Source organism: Coregonus lavaretus (assembly GCF_964263955.1).
Source record: "Coregonus lavaretus genome assembly, chromosome: 33".
Classification (NCBI taxonomy): domain Eukaryota; kingdom Metazoa; phylum Chordata; class Actinopteri; order Salmoniformes; family Salmonidae; genus Coregonus; species Coregonus lavaretus.
Window position 1 is genome coordinate 21,864,043 of NC_140020.1, and position 16,229 is coordinate 21,880,271.

Below are 16,229 nucleotides of genomic sequence, written 5' to 3' on the forward strand. Positions count from 1 at the left end.
ACCATTCCCCAGATCTGTGCCTCGACACAATCCTGTCTCAGAGCTCTACGGACAATTCCTTCAACCTCATGGCTTGGTTTTTGCTCTGATATGCACTGTCAACTGTGGGACCTTATATAGACAGGTGTGTGCCTTTCCAAATCATGTCCAATCAATTGAATTTACCACAGGTGGACTCCAATCAAGTTGTAGATACATCTCAAGGATGATAAATGGAAACAGGATGTACTTGAGCTGAATTTCGATTATCATAGCAAAGGTTATGAATACTTATGTAAATAAAGTATTTATGTTTTTTGTTCTTAATACATTTGCTAAAATTTTGAAAACCTGTTTTCGCTTTGTCATGAAGGGGTATTGTGTGTAGATTGATGAGAAAAGGAATTTTGATTTTTTCCACATTTTGTTGTGTTACAGCCTGAAATTTAAAAGGATTAAATTGAGATGTTGTGTCACTGGCCTATACACAATACACCATAATGTCAAAGTGGAATTATGTTTTTAGTTTCTTTTTACAAATTAAATTTCAAAAGTCAATAAGTATTCAACCTCTTTGTTATGGTAAGCCTAAATAAGTTCAGGAGTAAAACTATGCTCAACAAGTCACATAATAAGTTGCATGGACTCACTCTGTATGCAATAATAGTGTTTAACATGATTTTTGAATGACTACCTCATCTCTGTACCCAACACATACCATTATCTGTAATGTCCCTCAGTCGAGCAGTGAATTTCAAACACAGATTCAACCACAAAGACCAGGGAGGTTTTCCAATGCCTCGCAAAGAAGGGCACCTATTGGTAGATGGGTAAAAATAAAAAAAAGTAGACATTGAATATCCCTTTGAGCATGGTGAAGTTATTAATTACACTTTGGATGGTGTATCAAATCAATACACCCAGTCACTACAAAGATACAGGCGTCCTTCCTAACTCAGTAGCCAGAGAGGAAGCAAACCGCTCAGGGATTTCACCATGAGGTCAATGGTTACTTTAAAACAGTTACAGAGTTTAATGGCTGTGATAGGAGAAAACTGAGGATGGATCAACAATATTCTAGTTACTTCACAATACTAACCTAAATGAGAGTGAAAAGAAGTAAGCCTGTACAGGCTAAAAATATTCCAAAACATGCACCTTGTTTGCTATAAGGCACTAAAGTAATACTGAAAATAATTTAACTTCATGTCCTGAATACAAAGCGTTATGTTTGGGGCAAATCCAACACAACACATTACTGAGTATCACTCTTCATATCTTCAAGCATGGCGATGGCTGCATCATGTCATGGGTCTGCTTGTCATCGGCAAGGACTAGGGAGTTTCTTTTTTAGGATAAAACGGAATAGAGCCTAAGCACAGGCAGAATCCTAGAGGAAACCTGGTTCAGTCTGCTTTCCAACAGATACTGGGAGACAAATTCACCTTTCAGCAGGACAATAACCTATATATGTACATATATACAGTTGAAGTCGGAAGTTTACATACACCTTATCCAAATACATTTAAAATATTTTTTTCACTATTCCTGACATTTAACCCTAGTAAAAATTCCCTGTCTTAGGTCAGTTAGGATCATCACTTTATTTTAAGAATGTGAAATGTCAGAATAATAGTAGAGAGAATGATTTATTTCATCACATTCCCAGTGGGTCAGAAGTCTACATACACTCAATTAGTATTTGGTAGCATTGCCTTTAAATTGTTTAACTTGGGTCAAATGTTTTGGGTAGCCTTCCACAAGCTTTCCACAATAAGTTGAGTGAATTTTAGCCCATTCCTCCTGACAGAGCTGGTGTAACTGAGTCAGGTTTGTAGGCCTCCTTGATCGCACATGCTTTTTCAGGGCTTTGTGATGGCCACTCCAATACCTTGACTTTGTTTTCCTTAACATATACATTTTAGTCATTTAGCAGACGCTCTTATCCAGAGCGACTTACAGTTAGTGCATACATAATTATTATTTATTTTTTATTTTTTTCATACCCCCTGTGGGAATCGAACCCACAACCCTGGTGTTGCAAACGCCATGCTCTATCAACTGAGCTACATCCCTGCCGGCCATTCCCTCCCCTATCCTGGACGACGCTGGGCCAATTGCGCGCCGCCCCATGGGTCTCTAGTGGCACAGCTAGCACTGCAATGCAGTGCCTTAGACCACTGCGCCACTCGGGAGTGGCCATTTTGACACAACTTTGGAAGTATGCTTGGGATCATTGTCCATTTGGAAGACCCATTTGCGACCAAGCTTTAACTTCCTGACTGATGTCTTGAGATGTTGCTTCAATATATCCACATCATTTTCCTTCCTCATGACGCGATCTATTTTGTGAAGTGCACCAGTCCCTCCTGCAGCAAAGCACCCCCATAGCATGATGCTGCCACCCCTGTGCTTCACGGTTGGGATGGTGTTCTTCGGCTTGCAAGTCACAGACTTTTTCCTCCAAACATAACGATGTTCATTATGGCCAAACAGTTCTATTTTTGTTTCATCAGACCAGAGGACATTTCTCCAAAAAGTACGATCTTTGTCCCCATGTGCAGTTGCAAACCGTAGTCTGGCTTTTTTTATGGTGGTTTTGGAGCAGTGGCTTCTTCCTTGCTGAGCTGCCTTTCAGGTTATGTCGATATAGGACTCATTTTACTGTGGATATAGATACTTTTGTACCTGTTTCCTCCAGCATCTTCACAAGGTCCTTTGCTGTTGTTCTGGGATTGATTTGCCCTTTTCGCACCAAAGTACGTTCATCACTAGGAGACAGAACGCGTCTCCTTCCTGAGCGGTATGACGGCTGCGTGGTCCCATGGTGTTTATACTTGCGTACTATTGTTTGTACAGATGAACGTGGTACCTTCAGGCGTTTGAAAATTGTTCCCAAGGATGAACCAGACTTGTGGAGGTCTACCATTTTTTTCTGAGGTCTTGGCTGATTTCTTTTGATTTTCCCATGATGTCAAGCGAAGAGGCACTGAGTTTGAAGGTTGGCCTTGAAATATTTCCACAGGTACACCTCCAATTGACTCAAATGATGTCAATTAGCCTATCAGAAGCTTCTAAAGCCATGACATCATTTTCTGGAATCGTCCAAGCTGTTTAAAGGCACAGTCAACTTAGTGTATGTAAACCTTCGACTCACTGAAATTGTGAGACAGTGAATTATAAGTGAAATAATCTGTCTGTAAACAATTGATGGAAATATGACTTGTGTTATGCACAAAGTAGATGTCCTAATCGACTTGCCAAAACTATAGTTTGTTAACAAGAAATTTGTGGAGTGGTTGAAAACAAGTTTTAAGGACTCCAACCTAAGTGTATGTAAACTTCCGACATCAACTGTATATACAGTATATAATTGCTTACCAAGATGACATTGAATGTTCCTGAGTGGCCTAGTTACAGTTTTGACTTAAATCAGCTTGGAAATCTATGGCAAGACTTGAAAAAAGCTGTCATGCAATGATCCACAACCAATTTGACAGAGCTTGAAGAATTTAGCAAATAATAATGTGCAAATATTATACAATTCAGGTGTGCAAAGCTCTTCGAGACTTACCGTGAAAGACTCACAGCTGTAATCGCTGCCAAAGGTGATTCTAACGTCTAATAAGTCAAGGGGTATGAATACTTTCTAAAGGCACTTGACCACCTGCTCTTCTAATTCCGTGTGTGTGTGTGTGTGTGTGTGTGTGTGTGTGTGTGTGTGTGTGTGTGTGTGTGTGTGTGTGTGTGTGTGTGTGTGTGTGTGTGTGTGTGTGTGTGTGTGTGTGTGTGTGCATTTGTGCGCTTCTATAGCTGCGACAGTGTAAGGCCGAGCTGGATACGTATCTTCCTGCTCCGATGGACTTTGTGGGGGCGTGGCTTCACCGTATGGAGGCAGTACTATCTGAAGAGGGAGGAGATGCTCAGGACCACGCCCGTGCTGCCAAAGAAGCAAGAGTCAAACAGGAAAAACTCAAGGTGTGCCAATAAACTATAGAAGTTGAAGAAGAAGGAATTGACTACTTTGAAATGGAGATAGGCTAGCCCTCAATGGCACTCCCTATGCTGTCACAGAAGTGATAATGGCAAAGATGGGATCTCTTTCTAACTCTATGCTCTATCTCCATCTACATATCTCTGCCTCTAGCTCTTCAACACTGTCTAAAGACTGTTGTTGCCTGTAAAAGAAACAAACAGTTACTATATTTGTTTGAAATTGACTACATTGACTACATTGCATTTGGGCTGTGCAGCGGAGGAACTGTTGTGCTGTATCATGTTGATGTCATTTCTGAAACGTTAACACACCGTTCTAGGAGTTGTGAAGATCAGGGCAGCATCTAAGAGCAGAAGTGTTGATCGAGGATCAGATCCCCTGTCCATTCATTATAATCTAAAAGGCAAAACTGATCCTAGGTCAGCAATCCTACTCTGAGACGCTTGACACATACAGCCCCTGCATGTACATTTGTATAATTTTACGATCATGCATTCTCCCCCAGAATTCAATGGTTGAGTTGAGCAGCCACCTCAACATCCTTCACACGTTCTGCAACCAGGCTGAGACCGGTGCCATACTCGTGCCTGTGGAGAAGTTAGAGGAAATCAAGAGACGGTGGGCATAGCAAAGGGCACAACTTCCCTTGGAACAGAGATCACTTCCTGTCTGAAACAAGCTGATTGGCCCAGATAGAATAGTTGTATGATAGCCAATCAAAATACTAAGTCAGTTGGTATGATGAAGAAAATATCGCTAGTTTTGGGCCCTGTAAAATAGCAGATAGACTTCCCTCAAAATATTTTTTTATAGAATAAGACACCTTTTTAGTGAGATGACAGTAGTTTGTAAACAAACATACTGAATACAGAGTGCAAAAGCAGGTTTGATTGAAGTTATTTACAGTGATTGCCAGTGTGGCCTGGGTGGTCTAGAGTAGGGGTTCCCAGCTGTGGGGGAGGGGCGTGACCTTCTTTGATTTGACAGCTTTTTTATAGAAACATGCCAGAGGAAGACGCGACTCTGATGCACATGGGAATATATTTGGTTTGGCATTCAGAAGCTGAGCTACAGCCTTCTAAAGTCAAGCAGTCAAAGAAATTGGACTTATACAATGTGTGACTCTGTTGCTATCAATTGATCTATTCACTTTCTGTAAAAGATCATATGTATAATTCAATTGAGAGTTCATATAAATTATTATAATTAAATAGCCTACCTAAAAGATGTCAAGTCTTTAGGGTTAACTACGTAGAATTGCAGGGGGGCGTGATATTTTTGACCCTGGGGAAAAAAGGTTGGGAATGCCTGGTCCAGAAGTTAGTGCCGCCTCAGCAAACACATGTACTGAAGGTGTAGGTACTGGGTACGAGTCTGTCCCACTGCCTATTTAACACACACTCTCCTGCTGTCTTTCCTGTCCCCTCTACTGACTGTCCTATTAATTAAAAACATAAAATACAAAATGAGTGGGTAGAAAAAATAGGCAGTTCACTAAATGATGTGGCATTTCCATTACATTTCCCAAACCTGCAACGTATGTTGTACTAAACTCACAGGTAATGAACTGTGTCATTGTGCACCATTTCATTCCTGACCCCTGGGTCGTGGGCACACAACAGAAACATATAAAACCTTTTGCAACAAAAACCAGGTTGTCCCTTCCTGTTTCTGTCTTTTCCCTTATGTTTGTTGCCTACTGAACACAACCCTGTCTTTCTTACCACAGTTTCACCAACGCCCGTGTCACGGCTAAGTACCACGGGATCAAACTGGAATACCGGGAGCACCGGCACACCGTCCTGGATCTACTGGCTCGGATTGGTGCCAAGTTACGCTCCTGGAAAGGGCCCTACAGCTCCCAGGATGCAGTGTGTCTGCTCCTACAGGACTGGCATGTGAGTTGGCTGGGCCTCTGTCCAAAAATGTACTCCATACTCTGCCCCTGGCTGTGCATCATGGCACTGCAGTGAGGGGTAATGGATTCACTGTTTGTGATCGATGTGCATGTATCGATGTGCATGTTCGAGATCAGTGATTCTGATCTACAAGTCACCTTATATCCCAAGTTACTACTCATTATGTGATCAAGATTAGCAATTGTCTTACATCAGATACCAGTGTGGTCCAACCAGGCGAACACTCTAGATAAACATCCTGTTTCAGTTTAAATTAGACTTAAAAAATAAATAAAAACTTTAACCCTGTCATTGTTTAAAATTATAGAAATATCAAAGTTAACAAGTTAACAAATTCATCAAACTATCCACATTGATACAACGCAATTACTTTGATGAAGTAAGTTGAAACAACAAGGAATCCTATGTTGACAAGGAAACCCATTTTTACTCGTAAGGTTCTTTACTCTATGGTTTTGTATGAATGATATTATCTTAACTCAGGACACAGTGGATCGCCAAGGCCTAGTTTCTCATCTGATGGATGCCCTCCAAAAATTGAAACAGACAGCCAGCACTTATACAAGCAAGGCAGCTCTGGGTAAGGCGTGTGTGTGTGTGTGTGCATGTTTGCATGCGCGTGTGTATGCAAATGTATTATTTGTGTACTGTATATGTGTGTGAGTGACTGTGTGAGAATAAACGTGTCTGTACGAGAGAAATAGCCTTATGAGTTTTCAGTGTGTACGATGGAATTCATCCTGAATTCATTGCTACATTGCGTAACGGTTTGTAATGAACAGCACGTTTCCCCTAAACGGTGCTCACCATTCTTCAACAGTCATCAAAGTGTGTTTTCTCCTGTATGGTGTGTGTAGCGGGCTGTTACCTGATCAATAAGGGTGTGACCAATCGAAATCGCAAAACTCATGCAGCACACTGTACATAATCTCCCTTTGGACCACCATAATCACAATATTCTTCAAATCGTTGTTCAGAGCAGCAATGTTACAATTGAATTAAGTGATGCACACTGTTGTCCTGCTGAGCGAGGCCTACAGTAGGATTCTAGCCTCCAATAACACAACCCCAATAAACCTTGACCCTAAACCTTTTGCATTCCACTCCCCAGGTGAGGATGCCCAGCTCATCAGTAGGCAGGTGAAGGAGGCAGAGAGTGACATTGCCACGAGCACAGAGGAAGTGGCGGCAGTGAAAGGCACCATGGGACGTGTGTTGAGTACCTGGGAGGCCTACAGCAAGAACCTTCCCCCCCTACAGACGTGGCTGGCTCAGGAGTCACAGTCACTTATACAGTCCTCTGGGACAGAGGTATAGGTCCCACTCTAGTTCGCCCCCAAACCCTGCAGCAGGGGATGGAAATTTGGGTCCCTGTAGAGCTGCAGTGTGTGAAAGCTTTTGTTTTAGCCCAGCTCTAACACACCAGAGTCGTGTTCAGTAGGGATCACCAGGAAAACAAATGTTTCTTATTGGGCAAGTTCTAGGGCAGACCGGGAACAAAGTAACCGGTTTAGGCTTTTGCTTAGTATGAAAATAATATTTGAGGTAGATTCATAATATTTTATACAAACAACATACATATTTTCAATTTACAATCTGTAGAAACAATGAGAATAGAAAGGTTCAGAACTTTTGTAAAACATCACAGTACAGTTGAAAAATATATGGCAAATAGAAATCCAATATGGATGGTGTTAAGAGATAGATGGGTGGTGTTGAATGGAGTTGTAGGATGGGACTAATAACAACTAACAACAACTAATAACAACAAGATAACTAATAAGGTGCGGACTCCCGCCGCACAAACCTGACTGAATAGGGGAGGGTCCGGGTGGGCTTCCAGCCTCGGTGGCGGCTCCGGCTCCGGAGTGGAGCCGCTGACCGGAGCTTGCTTGGGCACCGGTGGGGCTGACAGCTCTGGCTCCGGAGTGGAGCTGCTGACCGGAGCTGGACTGGGCACCGGTGGAGCAGACTGCTCTGGCTCCGGAGTGGAGCAACCGACCGGAGCTGGATCAGGCACCGGTGGAGCGGACTGCTCTGGCTCCAGAGTGGAGCCGCTGACCGGAGCTGGATCAGGCACCGGTGAAGCGGACTGCTCTGGCTCCGGAGTGGAGCCGCTGACCGGTGCCGGACCAGGCGCCGGTGGAACGGGCCGTGCCGGACTGGCGACGTGCACCACTGGCTTAGTGCGAGGAGCAGGAACAGGCCGGGCCGGACTGGCGATGCGCTACACTGGAGGAGCAGGAACAGGCCGGGCCGGACTGGCGACGCGCACCACTGGTTTGGTGCGAGGAGCAGGAACAGGCCGGGCCGGACTGGGAACACGCACCACTGACTTGGTGCGAGGAGCAGGAACAGTCCGGACCGGACTGGGAACACGCACCACTGGCTTGGTGCGGGGAGCAGATACGGGGCGTACCAGACTGGGAACCGGCGCTGAGGTCTATGACTGTCTCCGTCCTTTACACTCCGCGCCCCGTCCTCCTCCAGTGAGGACTCCTCCTTGAGCCCCTATAAGTGCAGTGGTCGGGGCTCCTCTCTATCGCTCCCTGACCACCCTTTTAGCCCCCCCAAAAAAATGTATTGGGGCTGTCTCTCCTTCTCCACCCTGATCCCTTTCAGGGCCTCCATCTGCCTTGCCAGATCCTCTCTTATCTCCCGCCAAGTCCATACTCTCTGCTCCTCCTGGGCACGCTGCTTGGTCCATTGGTGGTGGGATCTTCTATCACGTACGTTAAGAGAAGGGTCGGACCAAGGTGCAGCGTGAAAGATGTACATGTTTATTTAACTAATAAACACACGACACAGTAACCAAAATAACAAACTTAACCATGACGGTCCAAAGGGCTAACACACAAGCCTAAACAGGAACACAACAAGATCCCACAACACAGGCAGGAAAACTGGCTTCCTAAGTATGATCCCAAATCAGAGACAACGAGCGACAGCTGCCTCTGATTGGGAACCACACCCGGCCAAACATAGAAATACAAACCTAGAATATTCACACCCTGACCAAACTAGCTAGAGTTCTATAGGCCAGGGCGTGACACTTTCATCACATTCCCAGTGGGTCAGAAGTTTACATACACTCAAATAGTATTTGGTAGCATTGCCTTTAAATTGTTTAACTTCGGTCTAACGTTTCGGGTAGCCTTCCACAAGCTTCCCACAATCATTTTGGCCCATTCCTCCTGACAGAGCTGGTGTAACTGAGTCAGGTTTGTAGGCCTCCTTGCACGCACACACTTTTTCAGTTCTGCCCACACATTTTCTATAGGATTGAGGTCAGGGGTTTGTGATGGCCACTCCAATACCTTGACTTTGTTGTCCTTAAACCATTTTGCCACAACTTTGGAAGTATGCTTGGGGTCATTGTCCATTTGGAAGACCCATTTGCGACCAAGCTTTAACTTCCTGACTGATGTCTTGTGATGTTGCTTCAATATATCCACATAATTTTCCTTCCTCATGATGCCATCTATTTTGTGAAGTGCACCAGTTCCTCCTGCAACAAAGCTCCCCCACAGCATGATGCTGTCACACCCGTGCTTCACGGTTGGGATGGTGTCCTTCGGCTTGCAAGCAATCCCCTTTTTTTCCTCCAAACATAACGATGGCCAAACAGTTCTATTTTTGTTTAATCAGACCAGAGGACATTTCTCCAAAAGGTACGATCTTTGTCCCCATGTGCAGTTGCAAACCGTAGTCTGGCTTTTTTATGGCGGTTTTGGAGCAGTGGCTTCTTCCTTGCTGAGCGGCCTTTCAGGTTACGTCGATATAGGACTTGTTTTACTGTGGATATAGATAATTTTGTACCTGTTTCCTCCAGCATCTTCACAAGGTCCTTTGCTGTTGTTCTGGGATTGATTTGCACTTTTCGTACCAAAGTACGTTCATCTCTAGGAGACAGAACGCGTCTCCTTCCTGAGCGGTATGATGGCAGCGTGGTCCCATGGTGTTTATACTTCCGTACTATTGTTTGTACAGATGAACGTGGTACCTTCAGGCGTTTGGAAATTACTCCCAAGGATGAACCAGACATGTAGAGGTCTACAATTCTTTTTCTGAGGTCTTGGCTGATTTATTTTGATTTTCCCATGATGTCAAGCAAAGAGACATTGAGTTTGAAGGTAGGCCTTGAAATACATCCTCAGGTACGCTTCCAATTGACTCAAATTATGTCAATTAGCCTATCAGAAGCTTCTAAAGCCATGACATCATTTTCTGGAATTTTCCAAGCTGTTTAAAGGCACAGTCAACTTAGTGTATGTAAACTTCTGACCCACTGGAATTGTGATACAGTGAATTATAAGTGAAACAATCTGTCTGTCAACAATTGTTGGAAAAATTACTTGTGTCTTGCACAAAGTAGATGTCCTAACTGACTTGCCAAAACTATAGTTTGTTAACAATAAATTTGTGGAGTGGTTGAAAAACGAGTTTTAATTACTCCAACCTAAGTGTATGTACATATCCGACTTCAACTGTATATATATATACAGTGAGGGAAAAAAGTATTTGATCCCCTGCTGATTTTGTACGTTTGCCCACTGACAAAGAAATGATCAGTCTATAATTTTAATGGTAGGTTTATTTGAACAGTGAGAGACAGAATAACAACAAAAAAATCCAGAAAAACGCATGTCAAAAATGTTATGAATTGATTTGCATTTTAATGGGGGAAATAAGTATTTGACCCCTCTGCAAATCATGACTTAGTACTTGGTGGCAAAACCCTTGTTGGCAATCAGAGGTCAGACGTTTCCTGTAGTTGGCCACCAGGTTTGCACACATCTCAGGAGGGATTTTGTCCCATTCCTCTTTGCAGATCTTCTCCAAGTCATTAAGGTTTCGAGGCTGACGTTTGGCAACTCAAACCTTCAGCTCCCTCCACAGGTTTTCTATGGGATTAAGGTCTGGAGACTGGCTAGGCCACTCCAGGTCCTTAATGTGCTTCTTCTTGAGCCACTCCTTTGTTGCCTTGGCTGTGTGTTTTGGGTCATTGTCATGCTGGAATACCCATCCACGACCCATTTTCAATGCCCTGGCTGAGGGAAGGAGGTTCTCACCCAAGATTTGACGGTACATGGCACCGTCCATCATCCCTTTGATGCAGTAAAGTTGTCCTGTCCCCTTAGCAGAAAAACACCCCCAAAGCATAATGTTTCCACCTCCATGTTTGACGGTGGGGATGGTGTTCTTGGGGTCATAGGCAGCATTCCTCCTCCTCCAAACACGGCGAGTTGAGTTGATGCCAAAGAGCTCCATTTTGGTCTCATCTGACCACAACACTTTCACCCAGTTCTCCTCCTTTGTGATGGCAAACTTCAGATGGCCCTGTATATGTGCTTTCTTGAGCAGGGGGACCTTGCGGGCGCTGCAGGATTTCAGTCCTTCACGGCGTAGTGTGTTACCAATTGTTTTCTTGGTGACTATGGTCCCAGCTGCCTTGAGATCATTGACAAGATCCTCCCGTGTAGTTCTGGGCTGATTCCTCACCGTTCTCATGATCATTGCAACTCCACGAGGTGAGATCTTGCATGGAGCCCCAGGCCGAGGGAGATTGACAGTTCTTTTGTGTTTCTTCCATTTGCGAATAATCGCACCAACTGTTGTCACCTTCTCACCAAGCTGCTTGGCGATGGTCTTGTAGCCCATTCCAGCCTTGTGTAGGTCTACAATCTTGTCCCTGACATCCTTGGCGAGCCCCTTGGTCTTGGCCATGGTGGAGAGTTTGGAATCTGATTGATTGATTGCTTCTGTGGACAGGTGTCTTTTATACAGGTAACAAGCTGAGATTAGGAGCACTCCCTTTAAGAGTGTGCTCCTAATCTCAGCTCGTTACCTGTATAAAAGACACCTGGGAGCCAGAAATCTTTCTGATTGAGAGGGGGTCAAATACTTATTTCCCTCATTCAAATGCAAATCAATTTATAACATTTTTGACATGCGTTTTTCTGGATTTTTTTGTTGTTATTCTGTCTCTCACTGTTCAAATAAACCTACCATTAAAATTATAGACTGATCATCTCTTTGTCAGTGGGCAAACGTACAAAATCAGCAGGGGATCAAATACTTTTTTCCCTCACTGTGTATATATATATATTTGCTAGAAAGAAAAAAAAACATAGGATTGGAAGTCATGCAGACAATTACATTGATGGAAGTTACAGTCTATCTGCAATGTTAAAGCTGATTTACCCCCTAAAAAAAAACATAAAAACATAAAAAAATTAAAACTTTTCTTAGCTGCCATTACACACTGTAACAAAGTTTCTAGGACATTCCAGTTGTTTACAATTCAACCGAAAGTGGTGGAAGTGAAATGTCCCTCTTGTATCTCTCAGGGAGTTAAAAGTTACAGGCTGCGGGGTTAACTGTAACACTGTCTTCAATGGTAATAATGAAGTGTAATTTCAAGTCTGATTTGAAACTGATATTTTGATGAAAATACACTAAATTGACAAAAAATATTTAAAGTTTATGTTTTAGGCATGCCATATTGACCAAAAACGGAGTAGCCAAAATTAATATATCTTATATAAGCTACTTTTGTAATAAGGTTAATTGTAACGTTTAACCACATACGTAAAATTCAATGCTATTTTATATGGCATTTAGACACATAATTATATAAAATGTCACTTCTATACATCAAGTTTCCCATTACAACTAAGATAATATCATAGAAACATTTTAAGATGTCAAATTCGCACTTTTGAATGCTAAATCTGAATCTAATCTGAGTTTTGTGAGAAAATACAACAATAATTATTGTCATCAACTATACCAATCAAAATACCTCTTCTTACTGATAAAAGACTGGTCATGGCTCACATCAACAGCATAATCCCAGAAACCCTAGACCCACTCCAATTTGCATACCGCCCCAACAGATCCACAGATGATGCAATCTCTATCGCACTCCACACTGCCCTTTCCCACCTGGACAAGAGGAACACCTACGTGAGAATGCTATTCATTGACTACAGCTCAGCATTCAACACCATAGTGCCCTCAAAGCTCATCACTAAGCTAAGGATCCTGGGACTAAACACCTCCCTCTGCAACTGGATCCTGGACTTCCTGACGGGCCGCCCCCAGGTGGTAAGGGTAGGTAACAACACATCTGCCACACTGATCCTCAACACGGGGGCCCCTCAGGGGTGCGTGCTCAGTCCCCTCCTGTACTCTCTGTTCACCCATGACTGCATGGCCAGGCACGACTCCAACACCATCATTAAGTTTGCCGACGACACAACAGTGGTAGGCCTGATCACCGACAACGATGAGACAGCCTATAGGGAGGAGGTCAGAGATCTGGCCGTGTGGTGCCAGGACAACAACCTCTCCCTCAACGTGACCAAGACAAAGGAGATGATTGTGGACTACAGGAAAAAAAAGAGGACTGAGCACGCCCCCATTCTCATCGACGGGGCTGTAGTGGAACAGGTTGAGAGCTTCAAGTTCCTTGGTGTCCACATCACCAACGAACTATCATGGTCCAAACACACCAAGACAGTCGTGAAGAGGGCACGACAAAGCCTATTCCCCCTCAGGAGACTAAAAAGATTTGGCATGGGTCCTCAGATCCTCAAAAAATTCTACAGCTGCACCATCGAGAGCATCCTGACTGGTTGCATCACCGCCTGGTATGGCAACTGCTTGGCCTCTGACCGCAAGGCACTACAGAGGGTAGTGCGTACGGCCCAGTACATCACTGGGGCAAAGCTCCCTGCCATCCAGGACCTCTATACCAGGCGGTGTCAGAGGAAGGCCCTCAAAATTGTCAAAGACTCCAGTCACCCTAGTCATAGACTGTTCTCTCTGCTACCGCACGGCAAGCGGTACCGGAGTGCCAAGTCTAGGTCCAAAAGACTTCTCAACAGCTTCTACCCCCAAGCCATAAGACTCCTGAACAGCTAATCATGGCTACCCGGACTATTTGCACTGCCCCCCCACCCCATCCTTTTTACGCTGCTGCTACTCTGTTAAGTATTTATGCATAGTCACTTTAACTCTACCCACATGTACATATTACCTCAACTAGCCGGTGCCCCCGCACATTGACTATGCAACGGTACCCCCCTGTATATATAGCCTCCCTACTGTCACTTTATTCTATTGTATATATAGCCTCCCTACTGTCACTTTATTTTTTACTTCTGCTCTTTTTTTCTCAACACTTTTTTGTTGTTGTTTTATTCTTACTTTTTTTGTTTAAAATAAATGCACTGTTGGTTAAGGGCTGTAAGTAAGCATTTCACTGTAATGTCTGCACCTGTTGTATTCGGCGCATGTGACCAATAAAATTTGATTTGATTTGATTTGATTTGATTTGATTTGATACATGGAGAATGTTCCGCAGGTCAATAATTAAGAAAGAGAGACGGCAAGAATATTTAGAATTAATAAAACAATAAAACAAAATAATTTATGGATTTAAGCAAAACTTCCTTGGCATGTAAATACACTAACCAAACATTAGCACATTGAATAACAGCTTTCTAAGTTATTTATAATTTCAGTTATGTAGTTGTTACTTTGTGCCCCGTGTTACTTTGTTCCCCGGTCTCCCGTACCTCCTCATAAAAAAATATATTCTCCTCTTTCTTGTCTACTGGTCACAGGCCGAATTCACACTAATCATGGGGCTGATGATTAGTTGATGAGTTGAATCAGGTGTGTTAGTGCTGGGATAGAACAAAAGCCTTGAGCGCTATCCTACGGGGACTAAAATCTTGTTTGATCAGTATTTAATGTAGAATTTAATTTAGATGATGAAAGTATCCAAATGTGTTGAAAATGCCTTTATTATACAATGTTAATTGTGTGTTGCAATGTGATTCAAACACATTTCACCAGGTCTGTACTTCAACAAACACATTTGCAATGTATTTTCAGTTTGCAAGTTTATTGCAAGTAGCCTATATTGAAAATATAATAATTTCATATGGCAAATAAAACATATTAATCTTGTGTGAAATTTTCTGTAGGAAAGCTTGACCCTACTGTCTCTTCGACCCTTTAGGGGACTTCCCAGCAGGTGTCCCAGTGGAGCACCCTACAGGCCTACCTGAACGAGGTCGGTAACTTCCTCATCGAGGTCACAGACCCATCTACCAGCAAAGCCCTGGTAGCCGAACTTAGTAAGCTGAACATGCAGTGGGCCGACTACATGAAGAGGACTATGTTTGTGAGTGCTATTGTCCCCTATACGAACCTTTCTGATCTTTTCACCATCCATTTGTTGGTTGTTATTTGTGTATGTAAGTGGAACTGGTTCAGTGTAACCTTGCCTGAGACCTGGGTTGTGTTCATTAGGGCAGACAACATACAAGGTTTTAAAAGGTTTTGCAATGGAACACGAAAATAAGAATTTTCTATTGGTCAAGTCCAGGGTAGTCCCTCCCTGTTTCAGTTTGTTTTCTTCAGGCCTAATGAATATGACCCTGAGGACTAGCTCCCTGAATTAATGGCCAGGCTTTAGCTCAGCGAGCTAACACAGTCTTGTGATCTAAAGTTGTGTGTGGTCTGAATCCTCTTGTGTTAACTAGGAGGTATCAAGCCAGCCCAGTGCTGGTCCTCTAACCATCCAGGCGGTGCAGGCTCTGGCCCAAGAGGCAGGCTGGCTGCTGAGGGAGCGCCTAGAGGTGGAGTCTGTCCCACTGAAGGCCTACAAGAAGAGGGTGCAGGTACACTACTCTCCTGGGTGAAATTTCCCCTAGATACAGATCTAGGATCAGCTTCCCTTCCCCCAATCCTAACCTTAACCATTAGTGGGGGAAATGCTAAACTGACTCAAGATCAGCATCAAAGGGCAACTTCACCCTACACCGGTATGCAACATTTTACATTTACATTTTAGTCATTTAGCAGATGCTCTTATCCAGAGGTGGGACAACCACATATCACAAATAAAGTACATTTTTCTGCAATAAAGTAGAATCAGAGTCAGTAGAGTCAGAGCTAGACTTGGGGGGGTCAAGTGCAATTGCATTTTTTTATTGGAGGGTGTCGAGGTGAGGAGGAGGATTATTTAAGATACTGTTTGAAGGGTTTCAGATGTTTTCGGTAGATGGGCAGGGACTCTGCTGTCCTAGCTTCAGAGGGAAGCTGGTTCCACCATTAGGGTGCCAGGACAGAGAAGAGCTTGGACTGGGCTGAGTGACAGCTGGCCTCCTGCAGGGGTGGGAGGGGCAAGAGACCTGAGGTGACAGAACGGAGTTCTCGGGTTGGGGTATAGGGTTTGAGCATAGCCTGAAGGTAGGAAGGGGCAGTTCCTCTTGCTGCTCCGTAGGCAAGCACCATGGTCTTGTAGTGGAGGCGAG

General features: G+C 43.7%; 1 protein-coding gene across 1 annotated transcript in view; it reads left to right on the top strand.

Annotated features, from left to right (window-relative positions):
* Positions 1-16,229, top strand: part of syne2a (spectrin repeat containing, nuclear envelope 2a) — a 242,120-nt gene that overhangs the window by 42,878 nt on the left and 183,013 nt on the right. The window contains exons 13-19 of the mRNA XM_084151514.1: positions 3,793-3,957; positions 4,482-4,594; positions 5,706-5,874; positions 6,379-6,475; positions 7,007-7,206; positions 14,930-15,094; positions 15,456-15,593. Of these exons, the coding sequence (XP_084007640.1) occupies positions 3,793-3,957; positions 4,482-4,594; positions 5,706-5,874; positions 6,379-6,475; positions 7,007-7,206; positions 14,930-15,094; positions 15,456-15,593 (1,047 nt within the window). The remainder of the gene's footprint in view (positions 1-3,792; positions 3,958-4,481; positions 4,595-5,705; positions 5,875-6,378; positions 6,476-7,006; positions 7,207-14,929; positions 15,095-15,455; positions 15,594-16,229) is intronic.